Raw genomic sequence first — 26,613 nt, 5'->3', positions numbered from 1 at the left:
GCAGGTTGGGTTGTGTGCACTTGTATCCCCAGACCCAAGCATATGGTATGTCCTCCACAAACTATTCTACATTTTTCTAGGTATAACTCACATATAAAGTGCACTAATTCATTCATACAGCTCAATGAAATTTAGGTGTATCTATTGCCATGTGATCAAAACACATCAACAAACAGAACATTTACAGCCCCCCTTTCACTACTGACCACTCCCCAAAAGTAAGCACTATTCTGACCTCGACCTCCATCAGTTACTTTTGTCTGTTCTTTGATTTCACATGAATGGAATTACACATTATGTGTTCTTTGGGTCTCTTTTCTTTCACTCAACATAATGTCTGTAAGATCTATCCATGTTATACATGTAGCAGCAGTCAGTTCTTTCATACTGATATACAGGATTCTGTTGTATGAGTGAGCACCACAATTTATTTTTCCTTTTTCTCTTGTGGTTCATTTGGGTTGTTTTCAATTTGGAGATATGATGTGTAAAGTTGCTATGAACATTCTTTCACATATCTTTTAGGGCACCAGAACTGTTGGAACATAGGAACATCTGCTTTTGGCTTTAGCAGATATTTCCAGTTTTCCAAAATTTTTGTACCAACTTACACTCGCACCAGCAGTGTGTTGGAGTTCCAGTTCTCCACATCCTTACCAATGGCTGATATCATCAATTTAAATAATTGTATATGTTCCATTAAACTCAAATAAATACATATAGGATCTCAGAGAGTCCATGCTGTAGATGCAGTCATTCATTCATTCAATCACTGATGCAACTAATGTCAATGGAGGGCCCATTATCTGCAGGCACTATGGTGGTAGCTGGGAATGCTACACCATAGCTGGAAACGTGAGTAACACAGTCTCTGTTCTTACAGATCTTACCTTCTACTGAGGAAAAACAAACAAACATACAAACATGACAATGATGTAATGCTACGGTGAATGCTGTGATGAAATAAGACAGAGTGACATGCTAGAGAGAAGGGACTGACTGGTGACTTAGATTTGGTGGTCAGAGAAAATCTTGCTAAGGAGTAATGTTTAGGTGAAGTGCTAAATGATAAAAGGGAGGCAGCTTTGATGAAAGCTGAGGGGAGTCATTCTAACAGAGATGAGAGCTAGGGCCAGGGATCTCCTAGAAGGATAGATGTGGAGTGAGTAAGGAAGGTAAAAGGGAACTGCACTTTTGGAACCACACTGGGCATCTGATTTTTTCCTCTGGACACTGCTGCTCCTTAGTACAGGATGACACTAAAAGGCATAGGGCTGCTACTACGAAACAGGGAAACTGGTCATGCTATGTACACCTTGTGTGAGCAGAGAGATAAAGTTAGAGATTGAGGAGACAAGCCTCCAGGGAAAAGAGATCTTGTAGAATTGAGCCCCACACTCAACAACATTCCCCTCAAGATGTTTGATGAGCTCCACAACTGCATGGCCCAGGAGACTACAAAGCCAAGCAGAAAACCTCTGAAAACTATAGCAGACTTTTTAGCACCTTGCATTACCAGAGAGACAAAGATTAAAGTTGAGTGTCTGCCTGAAAAGAGACCCCCATCCATACCCCAAGTCTCTGTAGAAATCCTTGGAGGACTATGCCCAAGACTGGGGGCAAACCAGAGATAGATGACCCTGATCAAAACTGCAATGCAGCCTTGAGTCAGTGCAGTCCTTGAATAGACTAAAGTTCTTAGTTGTTCTCTCCCTCCCTAGCAAAGGAAATACTGATCTTCTGTCTGAAGTAAGATAACATCATCCATATTCAAAAAGTTTTCTCAAACAATGTCTGACAGTCAACTGAAAATTCACTGGCATGCCAAGGACAAGAGTGAATAGAAATCCAAAAAAAAAGCAATATCAGATGATCAGACCAGGATATAACCATGATAATATTTCTTTAGTATGAAAGAAAAGAAAATATATCAAATACAAAAATTTTACTACAGAGTCTAGAATCTATAGAATCTATAAGAAATTAAACAAATGGAAATTATGAAACTGGAAAATGCAATAACTGAAAGTAAACACAGTATAAATGGGTTTGACAACAGATTAGATATAGAAGAATAGAAAATTAGTGGATTGGAAGACAGATCTAAAGAAAATATCCAGACTAAAGCAGAGAGAGAAAAAGAATTAAGAGGTAGAGAGAAAGAGAGATACATATGAGACATGTGAGAAACCACACTCTATGGTTGAGGAAAGACAAAAATCCACAGACTCAAAATGCTCTGCAACCCTAACCAGGATGAATACAAAGAAAATCACACCTAGGTTCATCAATGTAAACTGCTGAAAATCAAAATCAAAAACAATACCTTAAAAACAACAGGAAAAGAAAAAATTTTTTGACCCTTGAGGGAACATAATATATCTGACAGTTGATATTCCAAAATAATACATGGAATCTGGAAGACAGTGGAATAGTCTATTAAAAAATTTTTTTTAATATGGGCAGAGGATTGTTAAGCTGTAATTTGATAACCAGAGAAAACAGCCCTCAGAATATTGGGCCTAAATCCTGGCTCTGTAATTCTCTGGTTATGTGAACTTTGGCAAGTTATGGAATTTCCTTGTGCTTTATCTTAAAATGGGAATAATCAGAATTCCTCTTCCCGAGGTGGTTGTGAAGTTTATACAAGTAAAAAGACAAGAAGCACTTCATAAAATCTGGCCCTTGGCATGTAATTAATACCCGCTAGCTGCTATGTGGTAAGTTTTGTGACAAAACACACTTTTAGGGGGCATGACCACACACTCCCACTCCCTAATAATTAACCTGAGGAACATAAGAAGGGCCTCAAGGAACCCACCTGTGATGTCGAGGTGGAAGGAGACCTTCCAGTCCCTGGCCTCTCAGCTGTACACCCCCAGCATCTACTTTGCCTACCTGCTGTGCCACCAGCCTCGGGGTGCAGCCCTTCCTTGGCCTCCACACACACTTTTGAGCTTGAACTCAGTTTCTTTCCCTCCTTGAACCATATCACCTCTGTCTGGGCCTGGACTACCTCACAGCTTAGCATGGTGCTGGCCCCCACCTCAGCCTGCACTTCCCTGCATGCTGGATGCTCCTTGGAAAATATCAGTGTGGCCTCTGGGGACAGGGTGGAAGACACAGAGACAATCAAGTTTCTAGAATTGGATGAGGGCCCACCTTCTGGATCTCAAAACCATGATGCCTTGGCCACAAGCTGGTCCTATTCCTAGCTTTCTCAACATAGAGAACTTCAGAAGATGTACAAAGCAGGGAACAGGTTAGTTCTCAGAATCTGAAGGCTCTCAGTTCAATAATTTTCACGTTGGTATATGTTACAATTCAGGCTCTGGCATCTACTTAGCACCTGTGATCTCGTAATTACCCTAACAAAGAGAGGCATAATTTGTGGCTGGCCTATCACAGCATTGGTATTTTCAGGGAGAATTTCTTATACCATGTCACCAAGAACAGGCAATACCCCTGAGTCACAGGAACACTAATATATTAATGCAGTTTACAACTTCTAGCAGGCCAGTCACCATTGGTGTAATCAAATCCTTGGCTTTGAGAATCAGATGCTGCTTTTTATTAACTTACTGTATTTGCTTGACATCACATTCCTCTAGTACAGGGGTCCCCAACCCCCAGGTCACAAACCAGTACCAGTCCACAGCCTGTTAGGAACTGGGCCTCACAGCAGGAGGTGAGCAGTGGGTGAGCAAGCAAAGCATCATCTACTGCTCCCCACTGCTCCCCATTGTTCCCCATCACTCGCATTACCACCTGAACCATCCCCCCATCGCTTGCATTACCGCCTGAACCATCGCTTGCATTACCACCTGAACCATCCCCCCCATAGCTCGCATTACCGCTTGAACCATCCCCCCTCCCTGGTCCATGGAAAAATTGTCTTCCACAGAACTGGTCCCTGGTGCAAAAAAGGTTGGGGACCGCTGCTCTAGAATCCATTCTACTACTCTAGACTTGATTTTCTTCTTTATAAAGTATATTCATTGGTAATTCTTTCAGTGAGATTTTATGAATGATAAATTCTCTCCATTTACTCTCTGAAAATGTCTGTATTTCACCTTAACTTTTGAATGATAGTTTAGCTGGATACAGAATTCTAGATCAGCAGTTATTTTCCCTCAGTGCTTTGGAGACGATACCATCTTTTCTGTGCTCTTCATTGCTGTTGAAAAATCTACAGGAAGAATAATTATCATCCCATTAATCTTTTTTCCCTTTGGAGGTTAAGATGTCCTCTTGGTTTTTGGCCTTCTGGAATTCACTAGCTGTGACTTTTTTTTTTTTACAATTCCCATTATTTCTTATGAATCTTGAAGTTTAGGGTTCATGTCTTTTACTATTTCTAAAATTTCTCCACATTATTTCTTTCATTATTTCATCTTCCTCATTATATCTAGTCTCTCCTAGAAGTCCTTTTAGACATACGTGTGGCCTTCTACTTCTCTTCTCTATGTCTGTCATTATCTCTTATTTTTTACCTCTTTGTGATTCATCCTGAGTAATTTTCTCAGATCTATCTTCCAATTCAATAATTCTATCTTCAGCTATGTCTAATTTGCTGTTTATCCCTCCACTGAATTGTTATTACAAAAGTTGTGTTTCTTATTAAGAAGTTTCATTTGGTTCTTTAAATCTGCCTGTTCTTTTTCCTAGTATTTCACTTTTTCTTACATTTTCTAGTCTTCCATACATCTCTTTAATCATTTTAAGTAGACTTATTTGACATACTCTTTCAGATTGTTTTTCTATCATCTGAAGTTTCTGGGTGGAACTTCTGATCTTCTAATCTTGCTCTTGTTTGTAAGTTCCAACTCTCATTTATATTGGATCATTCTTCTGGTGCTTAGATAATTCCTTTTATTTCTTATATGACTTAAAATACAAATGCATAAACAATAATTATAAAACTGTAAAGTTAACGGACACACTATGTATAAAGACATAACTTGTGACATTAACAACATTCAGCTTGGGGCACAACCTGTAAAGAAGCAGAGTTTTTCTATTGAAACTAAGATGATATAATTTCAAACTTGATTATTACAAAGTTAGATGTTAATGACAATCCCCAGGGTAATCACTAAGAAAAAATGAATGTACATATACATAAAGAAATGAAAAAGTAACAAAAATGGTACACTAGAAAAAATAAATTAATCATAAATGACAATAATGGAGAAAATAATGGCAAAAAGATATGACATATAAGAAACAAAGAGTAAAATAGCAGAAGGAAACACTTCCTTATAAGAATTAACTTAATACAAAATGAATTTTTTAAATGCTGTCTACAGGAGATTCACTTTAGATCCAAAGATACAAATAGATTGAAAGTGAAAAGATACTCCATACAAATAGCAATCAATAGAGACCTGAGGTGGCTATACTAATGTCAAACAAAAGGAAAAAAACATTACAAGACATTATATTTAATATATACAGATATAGATTAAGGATGTTATATATTGATTAAAAGGGTCAGTTCATCAAGAAGACATCACAACTATAAACATAAGCACAACTAACAAAAGAGCTCCAAAATATATGAAACAAAAGCTAAAAGATTAAAGGGAGAAATAGACAGTTCTCCAAGAATAGTCAGAGACTTCAGTACCCTACTTTCAATAATGGATAGAACAACCAGACAGATCAATAAGGAAATAGGATATGAATAACACTATACAAGAAACTAGACCTAACTGACTTACAGAGGACACTCCACCCAACAGCAACAGAAGACACATTTTACTCAAGCACATATGGAACATCCTCTAACACAGACCACATGTTAGGCCATAAAACAAGTCTCAATAAATCTAAAAGGACTGAAAGCATACAAAGAATCTTTTTGACTATGATGGAATGAAACTAGACAGCAATACTAGAAAGAAAACTGGAAAATTCACAAGTATGTCAAAATTAAACAACACACTCAAAGGAGAATTACAAGGAAAATTAGAAAATATTTTGAGATAAATGAAAATGAAAACACAGCATACCAAAACTTATGAGGTGCAGTGAAAGCAGTGTTCAGTTTCCTGCCATCCATAGCTATAAGCTATAGGCCTATCTTAAAAAGAAGATCACAAATCAATAACCTAACTTCATACCTTAAGAAACAAGAAAAAGATTAAGTTAAACCCAAACTTAGAAGAATGAAGAAAATAAAGATTAGAGCATAGATATGTGAAATGGAGAATACAAAAGCAATAGAAAGAATCAAGGAAACCAAAAGGTGGTTCTTTGAAAAGATCAACAAAATTGACAAAATATTAGCTAGACTAGGAAAAAAGATAGAAGACTCAAATTATTAAAATCAGGATAAAAAACTGGGGACATCAATAAAGACCTTACAGAAATAAAAAGGATGATAAGAGAATACTATGAACAACTGCACACCAACTAGATAACCTAGATGAAATGGAGAAATCCCTAGAAACACATAAACTATCAAAACTAACACAAGAATAAATGGAAAAAATCTGAATAGACCTATAACAAGTAAAGAGATTTAATCAGTAATCAAAAACAAAATGAGAGGCATCCAGACTGGAAATGAAGTAAAACTACCTGCAGATGACATGATTTGTATATAGAAAATCCTAAGGCATTCACAAAAGAACTAATAGAGTGAATAAATGAATTCAGAGAAGCTGCAAGATACTAGACCAATATACAAAAATCAATTCTATTTCCATACATTAGGAATGAACAATTTAAAAATGAAATTAAGAAAACAATTCCATTTACAGTAGCATCAAAAAGAATAAAATACTTAGCAACAAACTTAACAAAATAAGCACAATTCCTGCACACTAAAAACTATAAAACATAACTGAAAGAAATTTAAAAGACCAAAATAAATAGAAAGTCATCTCATATTGTGGATTAGGAGACTAACACTGTTAAGATGGCAAAGGGGACTTCCCTGGTGGTCCAGTGGTTAAGACTCTGCGCTTCCACTACAGGGGGCTCAGGTGCGATCCCTGGTCAGGGAACTAAGATCCCACATGCCACACGGTGTGGCCAAAAAAATAAAATTAAAAAAGAAATCTGATACCAGTCATTTGGGGACTTCCCTGGTGGTGCAGTGGTTAAGAATCTGCCTGCCAATTCAGGGGACATGGGTTCAATCCCTGGTCTGGGAAGATCCCACATGCACGGAGCAACTAAGCCCATGCACCACAACTACTGAAGCCCGCATGCCTAGAGCCTGTGCTCCGCAACAAGAGAAGCCACCGCAATGAGGAGCCCGCACACCCCAACGAAGGGTAGCCCCTGCTCGTCACAACTAGAGAAAGCCCACGTGCAGCAACAAAAACCCAACGCAGCCAAAAATAAATAAATAAATAAATATTTAAAATAAAATAAAAAGATGGCAATATTCCCCAAATTGACCTACACATTTTGATGCAATCCCAATCAAAATACCAGCTGTCTTTTTTGCAAAACTTAAAAAGATGATCCTAAAATTCATGTGGAAATGCAAGGGACCTCAAATAGCCAAATCAATGTTGAAAAAAAAGTTAAAGAATTCACACTTCCCAATTTCAAAACATACCACAAAGCTACAATAATCAAGACTGTGGTAGACATATATATCAATGGGATAAAATTGAGAGTCCAGAAGTAAATACTTAATTAATGGTTAATTGACTTTCAACAAGGATGCCAAGAAAATTCAATGGGGAAAAATTCTTTTCAACAAATGGTGCTGGGACAACTGGATATCCAATGGAAAGGATGAAGTTGGACCCCTAACTCACACCATACACAAAAATTGTCATAAAATGGATCAAAGACCTAAATACAAGGGCTAAAACTGGAAAACTCTTAGAAGAAAACATAGGTGTCAATCTATTTGACCTTGGATTGGGAAACGATTTCTTAGATGTGACACCTAACACACAAGCAACCAAAGAAGATAAACTAGATTTCATCACAATTTTAAAACTTTTGTGCATCAAAGGGCACAATTAAGAAAGTGAATGGAAGAAACTATTTGCAAATCATATATCTGATAAGGCTACACTATATTATATATAGTATAAGGCTATACTATGCAGAATATATGAAGAACTCTTTCAACTGAGTAATAAAAAGATAAATAATTAAAAAACAAGCAAAGGATCTGAATAGACATTTCTCCAAAGAAGATATACAAATGGCCAAATACATATGAAAAGATGCTCAACATCATTAGTCATCAGGGAAATACAAATCAAAACCACAGTAAGATACTACCTGACATCCACCAGGATGGCTATAATCTGGTGGTTCCAGGCATCCCTGGGTTTGTGACTGCATCACCCCAATCTCTGCCTCCATTGTCATTGGCCATGTCCCCGTGTATCTGTATCGCGAATATCCCTCTTCTTTCTCTCAAAGGACACCTGTCATTGGAGTCAGGGCCCACCTTAATCCAGGGTAATCTCATTTTGTGATCCTTTCCTTGATGTTGTCTGCAAAGACCCCATTTCCAGTTAAGGCCACATTCTGAGTTTCCAGACAGACTTCAGGGGGACATGACACTGATGACTTGCCTAAGGTCACCTGTCTCCTAAGAGGCAGGAGTGAGGTCTGACCCTGTCCACTCTGATCCCTCCACAGCCTGCCTCGAAGTCAGTGTCCAAAACCAGGGGACAGCCACCCTGGTGTGGGCATGGGCCAGTGCCACAGGACAGATCCCTCAGCAGAACCAGGTCAGCCACACCACCACATGCCCACCTCTACCACCCTCAATGTTCCACTGCTGAAGCTGGAAGATTAGGCACTCACTTTCCCAGGTGCCCGAGCAAGGCATGGCCATCGGACCCACACAGTACTGGGAGGCATAGGGAAAATCGGCTGTGGGCTCCTCAGAGAGCATCTGTTCTCTGAATAGAAGAAAGAGCAGGTGACACCCTGTGCTAGGTAGGACTGCCCCAAGATCCCTGCACCACAGTATGCATGCACCTTCTCCAAGCTATTCCACCAAACACTAATCCAGGCACTGCTGTGAAGGGATTCTGCAGAAGGAATGTAGGTCCCAGATTAGTTGACTATGAGTTCATTAACAAGGAGATTATCCTGGTTGGGCCTGACCTAATCAGGTGAGACCTTAGAAGGGAGGGGGTTCTTCCTGGCCAAAGAGATTTGAAGCATAACAGTGAATGGAAAATTGATAAACCACTAGCCAGACTCATCAAGAGAAAAAGGGAGAAGACTCAGATCAGTAGAATTAGAAATGAAAAAGGAGAAGTAACACTGACAATGCAGAAATACAAACGGTCATGAGAGATTACTACAAGCAACTCTATGCCAATAAAATGGACAACCTGGAAGAAATGGACAAATTCTTAGAAATGCACAACCTGCCGAGACTGAACCAGGAAGAAATAGAAAATATAAACAGACCAATCACAAGCACTGAAATTGAAACTGTAGTTAAAAATCTTACAACAAACAAAAGCCCAGGACCAGATGGCTTCACAGGCGAATTCTATCAGACATTTAGAGAAGAGCTAACACCTATCCTTCTCAAACTCTTCCAAAATATTGCAGAGGGAGGAACACTCCACAACTCATTCTACGAGGCCACCATCACCCTGATACCAAAACCAGACAAAGACGTCACAAAGAAAGAAAACTACGGCCAATATCACTGATGAACATAGATGCAAAAATCCTCAACAAAATACTAGCAAACAGAATCCAACAGTACATTAAAAGGATCATACACCATGATCAAGTGGGGTTTATCCCAGGAATGCAAGGATTCTTCAATATATGCAAATCAATCAACGTAACACACCATATTAACAAATTGAAGGAGAAAAGCCATATGATCATCTCAATAGATGCAGAGAAAGCTTTCAACAAAATTCAACACCCATTTATGATAAAAGCCCTGCAGAAAGTAGGCATAGAGGGAACTTTCCTCAACATAATAAAGGCCATATATGACAAACCCACAGCCAACATTGTCCTCAATGGTGAAAAACTGAAACCATTTCCACTAAGATCAGGAACAAGACAAGGTTGCCCACTCTCACCACTATTATTCAACATAGTTTTGGAAGTGTTAGCCACAGCAATCAGAGAAGAAAAAGAAATAAAAGGAATCCAAATCGGAAAAGAAGAAGTAAAGTTGCCACTGTTTGCAGATGACATGATACTGTACATAGAGAATCCTAAAGATGCTACCAGAAAACTACTAGAGCTAATCAATGAATTTGGGAAAGTAGCAGGATACAAAATTAATGCACAGAAATCTCTTGCATTCCTATACACTAATGATGAAAAATCGGAAAGTGAAATTAAGAAAACACTCACGTTTACCACTGTAACAAAAAGAATAAAATATCTAGGAATAAACCTACCCAAGGAGACAAAGACCTGTATGCAGAAAATTATAAGACACTGATGAAAGAAATTAAAGATGATACAAATAGATGGAAAGATATACCATGTTCTTGGATTGGAAGAATCAGCATTGTGAAAATGACTCTATTACCCAAAGCAATCTACAGATTCAATGCAACCCCTATCAAACTACCAATGGCATTTTTCACAGAACTAGAACAAAAAATTTCACAATTTGTCTGGAAACACAAAAGACCCCGAATAGTCAAAGCAATCTTGAGAATGAAAAATGGAGCTGGAGGAATCAGGCTCCCTGACTTCAGACTATATTACAAAGCTACAGTAATCAAGACAGTTTGGTACTGGCACAAAACCAGAAACATAGATCAATGGAACAGGATAGAAAGCCCAGAGATAAACCCACGCACATATGGTCACCTTATCTTTGATAAAGGAGGCAAGCATATACAGTGGAGAAAAGACAGCCTCTTCAATAAGTGGTGCTGGGAAAACTGGACAACTACATGTAAAAGAATGAAATTAGAACACTCCCTAACACCATACACAAAAATAAACCCAAAATGGATTAAAGACCTAAATGTAAGGCCAGACACTATCAAACTCTTAGAGGAAAACATAGGCAGAACACTCTATGACATAAATCACAGCAAGATCCTTTTTGACCCAGCTCCTAGAGAAATGGAAATAAAAACAAAAATAAACAAATGGGACCTAATGAAACTTAAAAGCTTTTGCACAGCAAAGGAAACCATAAACAAGACCAAAAGACAACCCTCAGAATGGGAGAAAATATTTGCAAATGAAGCAACTGACAAAGGATTAATCTTCAAAATTTACAAGCAGCTCATGCAGCTCAATAACATAAAAACAAACAACCCAATCCAAAAATGGGCAGAAGACCTAAATAGACATTTCTCCAAAGATATACAGATTGCCAACAAACACATGAAAGAATGCTCAACATCACTAATCATTAGAGAAATGCAAATCAAAACTACAATGAGATATCATCTCACACCGGTCAGAATGGCCATCATCAAAAAATCTAGAAACAATAAATGCTGGAGAGGGTGTGGAGAAAAGGGAACACTCTTGCACTGTTGGTGGGAATGTAAATTGATACAGCCACTATGGAGAACAGTATGGAGGTTCCTTAAAAAACTAAAAATAGAATTACCATATGACCCAGCAATCCCACTACTGGGCATATACCCTGAGAAAACCATAATTCAAAAAGAGTCATGTACCAAAATGTTCATTGCAGCTCTATTTACAATAGCCAGGACATGGAAGCAACCTAAGTGTCCATCATCGGATGAATGGATAAAGAAGATGTGGCACATATATACAATGGAATACTACTCAGCCATAAAAAGAAATGAAATGGAGGTATTTGTAGTGAGGTGGATGGAGTTAGAGTCTGTCATACAGAGTGAAGTAAGTCAGAAAGAGAAAAACAAATACAGTATGCTAACACATATATATGGAATCTAAGGGAAAACAAAAAAAAGGTCATGAAGAACCTAGTGGCAAGACGGGAATAAAGACACAGACCTACTAGAGAATGGACTTGAGGATACGGGGAGGGGGAAGCGTAAGATATGACAAGGTCAGAGAGTGGCATGGACATATATACACTACCAAATGTAAAATAGATAGCTAGTGGGAAGCAGCCGCATAGCACAGGGAGATCAGCTCGGTGGTTTGTGACCACCTAGAGGGGTGGGATAGGGAGGGTGGGAGGGAGGGAGACGCAAGAGGGAAAAGATATGGGAACATATGTATATGTATAACTGATTCACTTTGCTATAAAGCAGAAACTAACACACCGTTGTAAAGCAATTATACTCCAATAAAGATGTTAAAAAAAAAAAAGAGTGAATGGACATGAGGGGCCATGTGGCAAAGGACCTAAGAGCAGCCCCTGGCTGCCAGCCAGCCAGGAAATAGCCTTAGACCCAGAACCACAAGGAAATGAATTCTGCCAACAACTTGGATGAGCTTGGAAAAGGGCCCTGAGAGAACTCAGCCAGATGGCACATGGATTCCAGCCCTTGAGACCCTGATAAGAGAATCCAGAATCCACATCTTGAATTCTAATCTATAGAACTGTGAACTAACAGATGGGCATTATTTTAAGCCACTGAGTTTGTGATAACTTACTTCAGAGCAGTGAAAAGGAAAAAAACAAACACACACACAATCCTTACATGTTTTTCCCACCTTGAACATTATGGCTGGAACTATGGAAGCCATCTTGTGACCATGAGGCAATAAGCATTAGAAAGATCTTTATCTTATGCTCAAGAAAGCAAAGATCTAGACAGATAGAGCCTGTGTCCTTGTGGTAGATTGTTAGAAACTGTCCCCAATTAACCAGGGGACTCCTCATCAACAGTGAGGTCTACTTCTCCAACTCCTTGGAACTAGGCTGGCCTTATGTCTGGCTTTGTGCAATAAAACACACAGAATGTAATATTCTGGGACTGGTGAAAACAAACCTTAACAAACCCTGTAGCATCTCCTAATCCCTAAAGGGAACCCAGCCAGAATATGAAGGAGCTCAGGCTACCCACATGGAGAAAGAGGCCTTGAGAATGAGACGTCACATGGAGAGCATAGGCCCAGAGGAGAGAACAGCATGGTCCCAGACAGGAATGAGCCCAGACAACATCACTAGAAGAGAGAGGCCTGCCATCACAGCCAGCCCCCTGACTGGGACATCAGACACACAAATGAGGCCAGACTGGATCCTAGTGTCCCAGTCAACACCATGTGGAGCAGAGATGAGCCACCCACGCTGAGCACTGCTTGAATTCCTGCCCACAGATCGTTCCATTGGGTCACTAAGTTCTAGGGTTATTTGTATAACTGATACGGGCCTGATAAGTCAGCTGAGCACTGCCGTCACCCACACTGAAAACAGGCCTGGTTCCTCCAGGCCTGTTCCTGTGAAATGGTCAAATGTCTGCTTCATCAACTGACCTGTGATACCCAGGCGGAAGGAGACCTTCTGCCCCTGGCCTCACAGCTGTACTCCCCTGAGTCCCTATTCCCCACCTGCTGGACCACCAGCTGCCGGGTGCAGCCCTTGGCCTCCATGCACACTTTTGAGCTCACACTCAGCTTCTTCCCATCCTTGTACCATGTCACCTCCATCTGGGCCTGGGCCACCTCACAGCTCAGTGTGGCACTGGCCCCCACCTCGGTCTGTACCTCCCCGAGTGCTGGCTGCTCCTTGGCAAACATCTCTGAGGGCTCTGGTGACAGGGAGGGATACACAGCAGAGGCTCTGCCAAGGTGAGGTTTCCCAAGTCCTGGAGCCATGACAGAGCTTTGCTCTAGACCCCAGGCAGCCTCGGATCCCTCCCACGAGGATCCTTTGTGATCAGGTGCTGCACATGGAACCCTCCATGGGCACAGGTGGTCCAGGTACCCCAACCCCTCCTGGGTGTGATGGGAAGCAGCCTCAGAGCTCCATGATGGGCAGCCCGGCCCCAGTGCCTGTGCTCAGATGGAAGGAGGCTTGGGCGGCATGGCAGAGACCCTTCCGAGGGCCAAGATGGGGCAGAACTGGACTTGGAGAATCTGCCAAGAGACCTCAATGGCTTCTAGAAAGAGCCAGGGCCTCAGATTCACCAAGATCCAAATCTAACCTGCCAAGGACGCTTCCAGCACTTTCTAGGTCTGCTCTGCCTCATTTCCTCATCTTTAAAAAGAGGACAAGGGCTTTAAATTTCCTTCTTATCTTTTATTTTCCCAGCCTGCATTCTTCACCCATATATATATTAGTTTCGTGGGTAGTTTCTTCACCCAAATTCAGAAGTAACTGCCCCTACCCCCAAGTATTCTCAGAAGAAATGAAGGGAGAGACAGCTTGGCCTTGCAAGTGCTGCACAGCTGGATGCAGCCAGACCTGCTCCCCACACACCAAACCTGGGAGGCAGTGCACTAACCACAGACACACGACCAGAAGTCCACAGAGTCCTCGCCCACTTGGCACAAGTAGGTGCCCTCATCCTGCACGGTGACTGAGGTAGCCACCAGCCGGTGCCGTGTGCCCATGTCCTCCTGTGAGAAGCGCTGGCAGGAGTGACCGAGCTCCACGCCATCCTTGTACCAGTGTACACACACGTGGGCCTCTGAGGTTTCGTATTCAAAGTGGGCTGAGCCCCCGGCCACGGCATCCACACAGCCACCAGCCGTGTCCTTGTGCAAAAAAAGATGTGAGGCCTACAAGGGCACATGGGCAGGTCAGGGGTCCGACAGAGCCCTAACCACACACGTGCCCAGGCAGCTAGCAGATGAAGGTGCTCGGGGCTTCAGGATCATGGGAGACACTGGCCCTCGCCCAAACCTAGGCCCCTTCAGAGACAGGGCCAGCCTCAGCTGCTGACTTTCAACCACCCAAGTGCCACCCACTCATAGGAAGCTCCTCCCCTACTGAGCAGAGTCCCTGACCCCCACCCTCCCAACGGGGTTGGCAGGGTCCCTGGTTCCCCACCCTACCCTCAGGGGTCACCTGAGCCTGCCCTGACCCCCTACCCTCCTCACAAGGTCAGCAGAGCTGCCCAGACTCCTGCCCTCCCCACATGGTCACCTGACTCCATCCCATCCCCTCACTGTCTCCATAGGGTGGGCTGAGCACCCCACACACACCCCTGCCCTCCCCACAGGGTCACCTGAGCCTATCTGACTCCCCACCCTCCTCAGGGGGTCGGCAGAGCCCCTGATCCCCCACCCTCCCCACGGGAACAGAGAACAGCAGCTCCTGCTACCCAGGTGCCCCAGAGCCTATCCAGAGCTGGAGGACAGAATGCGCGGCCCTGGCTACAGCGGCGGCCCAGGGAGGACATGAACACACACACACTGGTGTCACCTTGCACCAATAGTTGGTAGGCGATGCGGTCCCCGTGGCTGACACACTCATACAGGCCTGCGTCTTCTTGCTTCACGTCCCGCACTAGCAGTGCCCGCTGCCCGGCTGACGCCTGCACCTCATACTTGGGGCCTGGAGACAGTGCGTGTCCGTCCTTGAGCCACGTCACAGCTGCAGCCTGGTCCGACAACTCGGCCAGGAGCTGGGCCTCCTCGTGCAGCCAGGCCAGCACCTCCCGTGCTGCCACTGCTGCTGCCGGACACTTGGTCGTCAGCCCCGGGGCCGCTGGAAGTCACAGACAGGTGGACAAAGTGGGTGTGGGTGAAGGGGGAAGTGGACAGAGGGAGAGCGATCGGAGGAAGGGGGTGGGGGGAGGGAAGTGGGATGAAGGAGTGGACAGAGCGGGGTGTAGACAGCAGCGTGTGGATAGGGGGAAGGGGACGGGGGAAGTGGAACGAGGCAGAGTCAACAGAGGGGGAAGAGCCAGATATGGTGGAGGGGAGTCAGAGAGGCAAGAAAGAAAGGCAGAGACAGGACAAGAAGTGGTGTAGGAGAAGGAATCAACAAAGAGGGAGGAGGGGAGAAGGGGAAGGAAGTGGGGGCATACAGACAGAGAATTGAAGCTTGGCGCCATCGGGGACACTTTAGCCCCTCTTCCAACTCACACCCGGTGACCCTGCACACCCCACCGCCTGGCCCCACTTCATCCAGCAGCCCGCCTGCCCTAGGAGCAACGACAGATCTCCAGAGCCCTGAGACCCCAGGGACCCCATCCCACCCCCACTCCCAGAGGAAACAGGGCTCAGAGGGGCCCCAGGGTCACGGGACGGGGTCCCCCTACCTCGGACCTCCATGCGGATGCTGCTCTCGATACCATTGGCCACGAACTTGAGCTCGGCCCCGTGCAGGCTGACAGGCACCAAGCGAATGGTGAGAGTGTGCCGGGTGCCGTCACAGTGTATCACATACACGCTGCTGGCCTTCAGGGCCTGCCCGTCCAGGAACCACTCCCCTGCTGAGGCCGTAGTGAGGTCCACAGAGAAGGTCACCTCGCCGCCTTCCACTGCCTCTACCGCCTTCAGAGGTGTTTTCACAGCCAGCTGGGGGGCTGTGGGATGGGGGCTTCAGGAAGGAGCTGGGCCCCTGCCCTCCTCTCCCCCAATGCCTGGGCCCAAATAACCCCTGCTCTAGGAAGTCCACTGAACAAGCACATGGAGACCACGAGCGAAAGTCAGACGCAGGGTGGAGTGAGGACAAGTTACAGCCACCCGAGATCCCCTTCAGATCCCACAGACCCAGTGTGGTGGGGCAGCTGTGTAGCCCAGTGCCCCAGGGCTGGTGGATACAGATAGGTTCCTGCGGGGCTCGAGTCCTGTCTTGGGGTCCCCTGGCCTTCCTACAAAAAAGTCTTCAATAGCATCAGGACCCTGGGCCCACCCCCCTACCGTAAAGAGGACCCATGAGTCACTCTGGCCTCTCCAAGGCTGGGCCACACTCTGGGTTTGGGTGATTCAGGGGCAGATGGCCCCACAGGTTGTCACCAGGGTGCCGGGGAGAACAGAACCTTCCACACTTACCCAGGTGTACAGTTCCCGGGAACTCGAGGTAGGGGCTCTGGCCAAATCTGTTCACAGCTGACACCCTGAACTGGAATTCCCCCTCCTCGGCCACGCCAGCCACAGTCAGCTCAGGCGTGGCCACCCACTTGTCTTCATGGCACCGGCTCCAGGGGTGGGTGCCCATTCTCTTCTTCTCCACAAGGTAGCCATCGATAGCAACAGGACGGTCCCCATGGGGTGGTGGGGACCAGCCAAGGGTCACGGAGCTCTCTGTCCTGGCCTTCACCACAGGGGCCTCAGGAGCATGCAGGGGCGGCCTTCTGGGGGCTGAGCAGAGCACGGGCCCATGTCACCAACTGAGAGCCCCCTCCCCAAGCCCTGGATCCAAGGTCACAGTAGGATAAAGGGGTTGTCACAGAATTCCCAGCCCTCCCCGGGGGCACTGCCCTGGTGGTCTGAAATGGTCTCAGCCCAAGGGGACTGCCAGCCCAAGAGGACACTGTGAGCCCATAACCCCAGTCTCAGCTCTGTGGCCATTTCTCTGTTTGCAGTGGAAAGAGTGCCCGGGCCTCAGGGGCCACCCTGAGCTGTCCACGTGGCCTGGAAAGGAACTCTTTCCAGTCCTCAGCCTTGACCCCATCTATGCATTGGGATCTTGGGCTGGATGATGGTTGAGGCAAGGCACAATGACCCTTCCAAGGGTGCTGAGACCCACATGGAGGGCCCCTGTCCCCAGCAAAGGGCTGACCCTGGGGGAGCCGATCTCAACACCAAAGGCCACAGAAAGAGGACACACCCGCAATGTCACCCCCTACACGCTGTGCTTCTAGAACAACCTGCACTTTCTAATCTGGTTCACAGGGTCGGGGGCCACCAGGACTCCTACTTTGCAGATGCCTAGTGTGACCATAGTGGAGGCGGGTGTCAAACAAGCCATGAGCCCCAGAGAACCAGAGCTACAACCTAGGCATTCCCTGCCCCGCACGGCGCTCCCTGCAACAGGCGACAACTCAGAGCAGGGCCCAGTGGACCGTGGGCAGGGAAGAGGCACCCTCTGTCTGACAGGTGCTCCCTAGGCCCTTACCTGACACGCAGAACTGGGTGGACGTCCGGCAGTCCCCAGCCACAAAGGCCACCTCACCCGCATCGTCCAGGCTGCACTGGGAGATGGTCAGCGTGTGGCACGTGCCTTCGGCAGTAACGGCCACTCGGCCCCCGGCCACCACCTCCTGCTGGTTCCACAGCCAGTGGATGGGGCCGTCTGGCTTGGCCAGCTCCACACAGAACATGGCCGTGTCTCCCACTCGCCCAGCTGTCTTCCTCGGGAGCTTTCGAAGGAGGTTGCCTGGGGTGGGCAGAGGAGCAGTGGGGAAAGGGAGGGGTAAGGGCTGCAGCTGGTCAGAGAGGCCCTGTGGGCCTGTCCCCCCCCACCTCCTTCCCGCCCCTGTCCCCCCAGTGCCCACCCCACCCCTCCCTGACGCACCCCTCGTGCCAGGGTCCTGCCCACCCCACCCACCCACTACCTACGCCACTTGCCCAGCTCCTGTGAGACCCGGACCTTGCCCAGTCTCTGGGCCCCCTGCCCACCCACCTCGCACCGCCAGCTCGGCCACCGTGCGACTGCCCTCCGCCGTCTCGCAGATGTACACGGCATCGTCATCGGAGGTGACATTGAGCACGGTCAGTCGGCGCTCAGCGCCTGCCTCCTCGATGAGGTACTTGGCATTGGCCCACAGCCGCGTCTCCTCCTTATACCACGCAGACTCCATGGGCGGCAGTGGCACCTCACACTGGAACGTGGCCGACGCTTTCTCTGGCACCTCCAGGTCCTGCAGCCGCTTTCTGAAGGGCACCATGGGCTCTGCGGAAAAAGAGCTCAGGTGAGTGGGGCGAGGAGAGGGAAGAGGGGCAGACAGGAGGGCTGACAGAGGGGGCGGTCAGGGGGCGAGGAGGAGGGTGAGGGGAAGGAGGGGGGCAGGGGAAGGGAGGTGTAAGGCTGGGGTGGGGGCAGGGAGCCAGGACAGGGGTTGGAGGGGCTTTGGGGGCAGAGGGTGGTGGGTGGGAGGGCAGAGGAGCTGTAAGGAGGGGACAGAGGGAGGTAAGGGTATAGAAAAGGAGGGAGGACAGAGGAGAGGGAACAGAACTTAAAGGAAAGAGCCCCCCCCAAAAAAAATATAAGGAGAAGTCTGGAAGAGAAAAGGAGAAATGAGGCAGGTGAAGCCACAGCAAGCAGCCCCATTGAGCAGGCCTCTAAGCTGGTCCTGGACAGGCAGGATGGGTTGGGTTCACACAGCAGTGAGGCCACTGGACAAGTACTGGCCTGCGAAATTGCTCAACTCCAGGAGCGCACTTCCGTGCGAAAAACGAGGAAACTGAGGCACGCACACGAAGGTTGAGCGCCCTGCTGGAGATCCTACAGCTGGTAAAAAGTGGAGGTGGGACTCCAACCACTTCAAGAGGCTGGTCTTAGGAAACAAGAGTAAACGGCCCTCCAGCAAATTCTGATGGTGTTGCCTACAGCTGCCCCGGTGCCCTGGGGGAGCCCCCAGACCTGGACATGAGCCTGCAAACTGACCCAGAACCACCTTCAAGCTGCACCCTGGTGCAGCCCCAGCCTGAGGCCTCTGACAGCACAAGGTTTGTCCTTGCTCCTGCCCTACTTCCAGCTCTGCCAGGGAGACCCCCTTAGCATTCTGTAGGAGGGGTGGAGAGCCTGGGTCACCCTCAGCCTGGAGAGAGCAGGCTCAGCCACTGGGCACCTTGACCATCTCCCAGAGGGAGGGGGTGTTAGTGACAAAGCACTTTGTTGTATACTCGTGTTACTCTCACAAAGACAATGGAACAGAACAGCGAGAGCTGCCAAGACCTCCAACCACGGATTCCTCTACCAGACAGGCACAGGGTGGGGAGATGGCAGCAGCAGCCGCCGCTGGAAGGAAAAGACAGGAGGCCTGGGGAGGAGCCTCTGCCTGTGCTCACTGCGCACAGTGACCTTGCGCCCGGCGCCAGGAGCTCACCTCGCACGACGACTAGCACGGAGCTGTAGGTCTGGCCCACGAGGTTGGACGCCGTGCAAGTATAGAGGCCACAGTCTGACTGCTTGCAGAAGAGGATCTTGAGCACGAAGTTCTCCTGCGCGTCCTCGTACACCACATGTCGCCGGCCCTCGGCCACCAGCTGCCCATCCTTCTTCCACACTATCTCAGGCTTGGGCACACCCATCACGAAGCAGCTGAGGCGCGCGTGCTTGCCCTCAGTCACCGTGCAGGTGCGCGTGCTGGCTCTGGGCGGCGAGGCCGGGGCGCCCTCGGTGCGCATGGCCTCGCGCCGCAGCTGCAGGTGCGCCAGGAGCATGGCTGTGGAGGCCCCGGGCTGGCCGGCTGTGTCTGCTTCCGTGTCCACCAAAAGCCCGGCGGCGGCGCTAGCGGCGCCCAGCGGGTTCTCCGCGTGCACCGTGTACGTGCCGCTGTCGCGCGGCTGCGCGGCCAGGATGCGCAGCGCGCTCGCCTCGCCGCTCGCCTCCACGCGCACTCGGGGAGCTTGCAGCGCGCCCAGGCGCCGCCCATCCTTGTCCCAGCTCACAGACATGGGCGGCGAACCGCGCACGCGGCAGCGGAAGGTGGCCTCGGCTCCCTCGCGCACGCGGATGGATGTGGGCCGCAGCAGAAAATGGGGTGCCTGCTCGGCGCACGCTGCCTCGGCGTCCACCTGCAGGCCGACCGCCGCGAAGGCCTCGCCGATGGCGTTGCGCGCACGGCATACATACTGCCCGCTGTCGCCCAGCGCCAGGTCCAAGATGGTGAGGCGGTACAGGTCGCCGTCCTGGGCCAGGCGGAAGCGAGTGCCTGCCTCCACCTGCTGCAGGTCCTTCTCCCAGCTGACCTGCGGCGTGGGGTTGCCCACGATCTGGCAGCTCAGCGTGGCATCTTTGCCCACCGACACCACGAAGGCCTTGGGCCGGGTTAGGAAGCGAGGTGCACCGCTGAACGAGGAGTGATCCATGGGGGTGGGGGTGGGGGTGGGGGGAGGCGGGGGAACCTGCGAGTGGGGTGAGGGGGAAGGGCAGAGTGGGGATGAGACCCTGCTGTGATCAGAGCCCCCCGCCTTTTCCCCACGTGGCCACTTCACCCGTCCTGGAAAATCCAGCTTAATCCAGGGTAAAGCCCTCCACATGGCCCCTCTTCCCCATCCGGGTGCCGTCGCCCCCGACACACCCCATCCCTGCAGGTAGCATCACCAGATGGTATGGTGGTCCAGAAGTGCCGATTTGCCTCTTTCTGGGCATTTGGGGTCTGGCCCCACACCCACCCCCCAAATGGACTCTTTTTCATTGGCAGGAGCGTCTCCTCCCTCTCGTCCCAGCGCCAGGCCTGCTGCCCCAACTCAAGGTCCAGCTGAGCACCTGTCCCAAAACACCACACCAGCACCAAGCTTGCCCTCCTCCCTGTGCGGCATCTGCCACGCTGCACCTCATCACAAAGACCTTCCTTCCCTGTCCCTCCTGGGCCACTCCAACTGCCAGCAGGTGTCCTGTCCCCTCCACACACACTGTTGCTTCCTAGAGTCTGAAACTCCAACCTACCTAGTCTCCCCCAGTCACAGAGAGGCCACTCTCTGCACTCTGACAGGGCCTGGCTGTGGAAGCTCACAGTAAGTGCCCACTACTGGCCTGTCCCCTCTCTCTAAGGCACACCAGAGGTCACAGGTTCTTCACCCCAGCAGACTCTCGTCCGAGCCCTCTGCTTGGCATGCCCCCTTTGCTCCCCATCCTCCCACCTCAGTGACTTCCCCCACCCAAGCGTTTGGGCTCCACTGCAGGCTGTGTGCACAGCTGCCTAGCCCTCCTCACTGGGCATTCCACAACAGAGAGCCCTGTACACAGGGCCTGTCCCGCCTGAAGCTGTCCTGGGCCGGGTCACATCTCACCTCTCCTGGGATCCCCCCCACCTCCCCTGGACCCCTGAGGGGGTGTGCTCATCAATGAGCAAAAAATGGAACTCCTGCAGCTTGGGGGGTGGGGGCTCCTCCAGCACACAGGGCTGCCCACGCCCCCTCGCCCTGAGTGCCTGCCTCCTTCCCCCGGGAATTGGAATGGGGAGGGTCAGGGGCAGTCAGTCAGTGGTGTGTCTGTGGAGGACAATCGGAGAATCCCCCAGGAAGACCCAAGGAGTTCCAGGCTGGGAATGGGCAGGCCGGCTAGCCAGGCCCAAATGGGGTTCCTGCAGGTAACGTAGTCACTCTGCAGATCTTAGCTGAGGCTCCACTGGCTGTGGCTCTGCCGACTGGACCCCTTGCAGGGATGGGGCTGGCACCATCAATGCCAAAGACCCCAGGCTGACTCTGGCCTCTGCCCACTCCAGGTTGGGCACCGCTGGCCCCCAGCACAGGTGGGTGAGGTGAAACTGGGCCTTGCCTACACAGAGGCTTCTGTAAAGAGAGCCAGCACAAATGGACCCCACTGGGCCCTGGGCTGTCCCCAAGTGACTTGACTCTCTTCACCCCAGGAGCCGGGCCATCAGCATGGGCTGGCCATCAGCATGGGCTGCCCACCATGGGACAAACGGGGCAATGTCCCCAGGCCCTCCAGCTCCCCATCCTGTGATTTAGGACCTAATCTCCTTAATCCCCCTCAAGGAGGTGAGCTGGGACCATCCTGCTGACTCACTGTGCAGTCAGCACCTCTGCCCCGCCCCCAGCTCCCCCATGGTCTGGCTGGGCTCTTGGCCTGGGAAGGACCTGGGCAGGTGGCCACCAGCCTCCATGGACAGCCTCCTGGGCCTCAGTGTCCCTCTGTGGAAAGATTACTTTGACACCAGTTCCCCAGGGCTCTGAGTTCTGGGCTCTTCCCAGCACACCACCGCCTCCTGAATTACACAGTAGCTCTGTGGGTTCCCCAAGGAAGGACATGGCATCCTCCCCCTGCCACACCCAGAGCAGCTGTGGGAGACAACTGCTCTGAGCTCATAAGCGAGTATGTGCAGGGGGCAGGGAGCCAGTTCCACCGCTGGCAGCCTCTGGGGGCCAGGAGGACAGGGATGGGGAGGGAGGTCTCGTCTCTGCACATGCTTAGGAGGAGCCAGCTCTCAGCAGGTGCAGAAGGGTGGGCACAGACCCCTAGAACCTCTAAAGCCACCGGGGATGCGTTCCCTGTCTAGGGCCTATATGCCCCACCTTCAATGCGGCAGACCCATGGAGGTCTAAGGGGGCTCACCCAGACAAGACACCCCTTGACACCCATACCAGGCAGGCACCCCCACTGGGCAGCAGGGCCAAGGCACCCCAAGGTATGCCCCAGGACTCTGGAGCCGCCTTCATCCAAGCTGAGTGTGGGGCGGCGACCACCCAAGGCCCCTCTGGGCACAGGGTCACCTGCAGTGTCCTCCTCCTCCCCCTGCCATGTTGGGGGCTGGGGCTACTGGAGCTGCAGCCACAAGGGCAGAACAGGAGTTTCAGGAGGAGAGACTGGGCCAGGACCTCAACCCCAGCTTCTCAAGGAAGCCCCTTCCTCTCACAGATGCCCACCTGGGAAGGCAGTTCCCTGTGGACCCCGCTCGGGCTCCTTAGCCCCTTGGAGGCCCCAGCTTGGCACTGGCAGGACCTTCACTCTGAGGCCAGGACCCTCCCCCCTTGCAAGCCTGCCAGGGAGCCTTGTGGCTGACCCATGCCACACCCACAGCCCCTCCACATTTGCTTTTCCAGAACTTGGGGTCCTTGTGGGTCTTGGGCCATTTTCCAGATGAGTCCAGAGTGAGAAGTGGCTCCCAGCCTCACAGCAGAACCTTGGGCGGCCCCCTCCCAGAAGCCCTGTCCCCCCAGCTTGCCCCCAACCCTGTGGCCCCCACACCCTTCCAGAAAAGACTTCAAAGGACAGCTCCCGCAGACTGTACCTTCCCCTGAGACCCCTGGGCCTTCCAGCTTCCTGAACCCCAGGGGAAATTCTTTCCTGGAGTCAGGTGTCACTGGCCCTCTGGCTGTCCCCTCCGCTGAGCCAACAGGCCCAAAATAGCCCCAGCTGTCAGCGGGCATCCATCTCAACAGAGCTGGGGGCAGGGCCAGCCAGACCCTCAGGACACTGGGCAAAGGAGGAGGTGGGTGCTTCCGACGCCCCCCTCCTCCCCCAGCTGCTCCCTCCCCACATGAGGGTCTGGCTCAGCTCACCAATGGGGCAGGGGCTGGAATCCACGGCCCCAAGCCCAGGGGCAGCACCGCCTGGCTGAAACCCTACCCCAGGTCCCTCCATCCCCCGGAGCCGTGACCTTCAGCAGAGCCGTCCTCAGGGGCACTGGCTGGCCCCCCACCCCGTCTGCTCTCTGCCTCCTCACCTGTCTCTACCAGGGGCACTGGGCAGCACCCAGGCGAGGCGCTCAGATGCTGGGGCAGGGGCTGCTGGGTCTCACCTCCCTCCGAGGGCCCAGGACCGACAAAGCTCCCGCCCAGCAGCCCTCACTCCTGCCGGTCCTCAAACTGGACAGGGACAAAAGGACAGGCGGGTGCTATCAGCTGAAGGAGACTGGGCCCGCCCCCACCCCGCCCCCACCACTGCCAGTCCGCCCAGCCCAGCTCCAAAATAGCCTGGGTGTCACTGCCCCAGATTTGGTTTCACCCCTGGCCCCAGGGAGGCAAAGGGCAGAGGCTTGGGGCGGCTGGGGGAGGAGGCCTGTGTGTTCCAGTAATGGTGGGGGTGGGGCAGGGGCCCCAACTCGTGAGAACCCCTGCTCAGACCAGCATCCTGGAGTGCAGGGAGGGAAGGAGAATGGGGGATCCATTACCACCCCCAGGGGCACCCAGGACCATCCCCCAGAGGGGAACAGAACCACCCCAAGATGACCAGTCACCTGAGAGTCCTGCAGCCTCGTGGTAGAGGCAAGCAGCTAGGAGCCCAGCACAGGTGCCCAAGGGTCGGCGCCCCTCCACCCTAACCAAACACGCGACTGGGGTGGGTTCTTTATCCCTGGTCACTCCTGGCAGCACCTGGCCTGGCTGGGTGTCCATGGCATCTTTACATGGGAGTGAGGGTCCCTGACACCCCATCCTGAGACCTTCACTTCCCAGGGACTAGGGACCCAGCCCCAAGGGGTGGGCAGGCAGGACAGGGGCAGGTGTTGTGGGTGGCACATGATGCTTCATGCCCCAGGATGGCTGCCCCCCATCCCCATGACTCCGGCGCGGGGACAAGGGTGAATGGGATGCTGGGCCCACCGAGGAGAGAAGGTGGGCTTCGCTTAACAGGGACCTAATGGGGAGCCAGAGAAGGCCATCTGGTAGGAGTCCTGGGGCCTCTCTTGGGAAGAGGCTGACCCACCAGGGTTAGGCGGTGGGGGAGCTGCTCTCTGCCCACCATCACCCCCCGCTCCTGAGCCAGCACCAGGGCATTATGTTCCAGCCCAGTACCCACAGCCTGGGGGCTGAGCCACGTCCTCACCCCATCTGTGCCCTCTACACCCAGACCTGTATCCTGTGGGAAAACCCAGGCTCTGAGCACAGACCAGTACCTGAGCTACCCAAAGTCTCAGTCAGCTCAGGCCACCAAAACAAAGACCACAGACTGGGGGACTTAAGCACGGACATTTATTTTAGAGTTCTAGGGGCTGCAAGTTCGACATGAAGGTATTGGCAGGTTCCATGTTGGCTAACAGAATTTCTTTCTGGTAAACAGATGGCACATTCTCTCTGTGTCCCAACTTGGCGGAGAGAGTGAGCTCTGATGTCTCTTCCTCTTCTCATAAGGGCAATAATCCCACCATGGGGGCCAACCCCATAACTTCATCTAACCCCATTCATCATCCCCCTCCATCCCCCTCCCTGCCTGTGGTCCTCCACAGCTCACCCTCCTCTTCTGTCCTCCCTCCCTGACCTGTGATCCACCTCCATGCCTCAGCTGCTCTTAGGACCAGCCCGACTCCACTCTGCTTGCAGACAGATCCCAGGTCACCAGCTACAGCCAATGGACCCACACATCACTGTGCACTTGAAAGATGTCAGCTCTCCTGGGTGTTCTCCATCTCTGCAGAGAAGGTGCCTAGTGCCCAACTGATGTATTTTTCAACAATCCACATACTTGCTGCACCCCATGGAAACTGCATCATCCACCCTCATCATCCTTGGCAGGGAGAGTGGATAACATCACCCACCAGGTCATCTTGGACTATGAGTCACCCACCTGTCAATCTGGGGGGGCCACAGGCTTCAAGGGTCCTGGGCCCTATCTATCTTCTCTACCTGGCCTGAGACCCTTGTGCTAACATTCCCATGAGTAGAGTAAATGCAAAACCAAGTGGGTCCCCCAGGGTGTCTCAAATGTTATCATGTACAAGTCCTGTGTGATCATGTCAAAAGTCTGTGGTTCCAGTGCAATTGTGAAGATGAAGTTGTATATTCTGGGGAGAAAGAGGGTTTTATTTCCCTTCTGAATGTTTTAAATGCTTGACCACCTTGTGAATAACACAGATGAAGGAAATGCAAACTCCCATATGGAAAACAAACACACAATAACACTTTGCAGTGTTTCATATCAAGAGTTTATTGGATCTTCCCCAAAATGGTGTTTTTAAAATTTTACTGCAGAGAGACCTGAGGCTCAGAGAAGTTAGAATGATTTGCTTATGTTTATACAGTGACAGTGCTTATTAACCAAGTTTCTCCTGAGAATAAATGACAAACAGCCTGTAAGACCAGAGAGATGTAACAACTCAGTGTATCACCACAGCCTGCATAACATCCTGGAACAAAAAGGGGACATTAATGGGAAAGCTGATGAAATCAAATAAAGTCTGGAGTTTGGTTTTGAAAAAATGT

General features: G+C 50.0%; 1 protein-coding gene across 1 annotated transcript in view; it reads right to left on the bottom strand.

Annotated features, from left to right (window-relative positions):
• Positions 1-24,264, bottom strand: part of LOC118892320 (obscurin-like) — a 43,653-nt gene extending 19,389 nt beyond the window's left edge. The window contains exons 1-7 of the mRNA XM_036846829.1: positions 24,141-24,264; positions 19,836-20,856; positions 18,410-18,679; positions 17,903-18,163; positions 16,837-17,145; positions 16,101-16,367; positions 15,260-15,544 (exon numbers count right to left, since the gene is read on the bottom strand). Coding sequence (XP_036702724.1) covers positions 15,260-15,544; positions 16,101-16,367; positions 16,837-17,145; positions 17,903-18,163; positions 18,410-18,679; positions 19,836-20,820 — 2,377 coding nt within the window. The 5' untranslated portion in view covers positions 20,821-20,856; positions 24,141-24,264. The remainder of the gene's footprint in view (positions 1-15,259; positions 15,545-16,100; positions 16,368-16,836; positions 17,146-17,902; positions 18,164-18,409; positions 18,680-19,835; positions 20,857-24,140) is intronic.
• Positions 24,265-26,613: the final 2,349 nt, after the last annotated feature.

Source organism: Balaenoptera musculus, chromosome 3 (assembly GCF_009873245.2).
Source record: "Balaenoptera musculus isolate JJ_BM4_2016_0621 chromosome 3, mBalMus1.pri.v3, whole genome shotgun sequence".
In the NCBI taxonomy this organism is placed as follows: Eukaryota; Metazoa; Chordata; class Mammalia; order Artiodactyla; family Balaenopteridae; genus Balaenoptera; species Balaenoptera musculus.
Note: the sequence above shows the minus strand (reverse complement) of the source record. Positions and strands in the feature narration are given on the sequence as shown.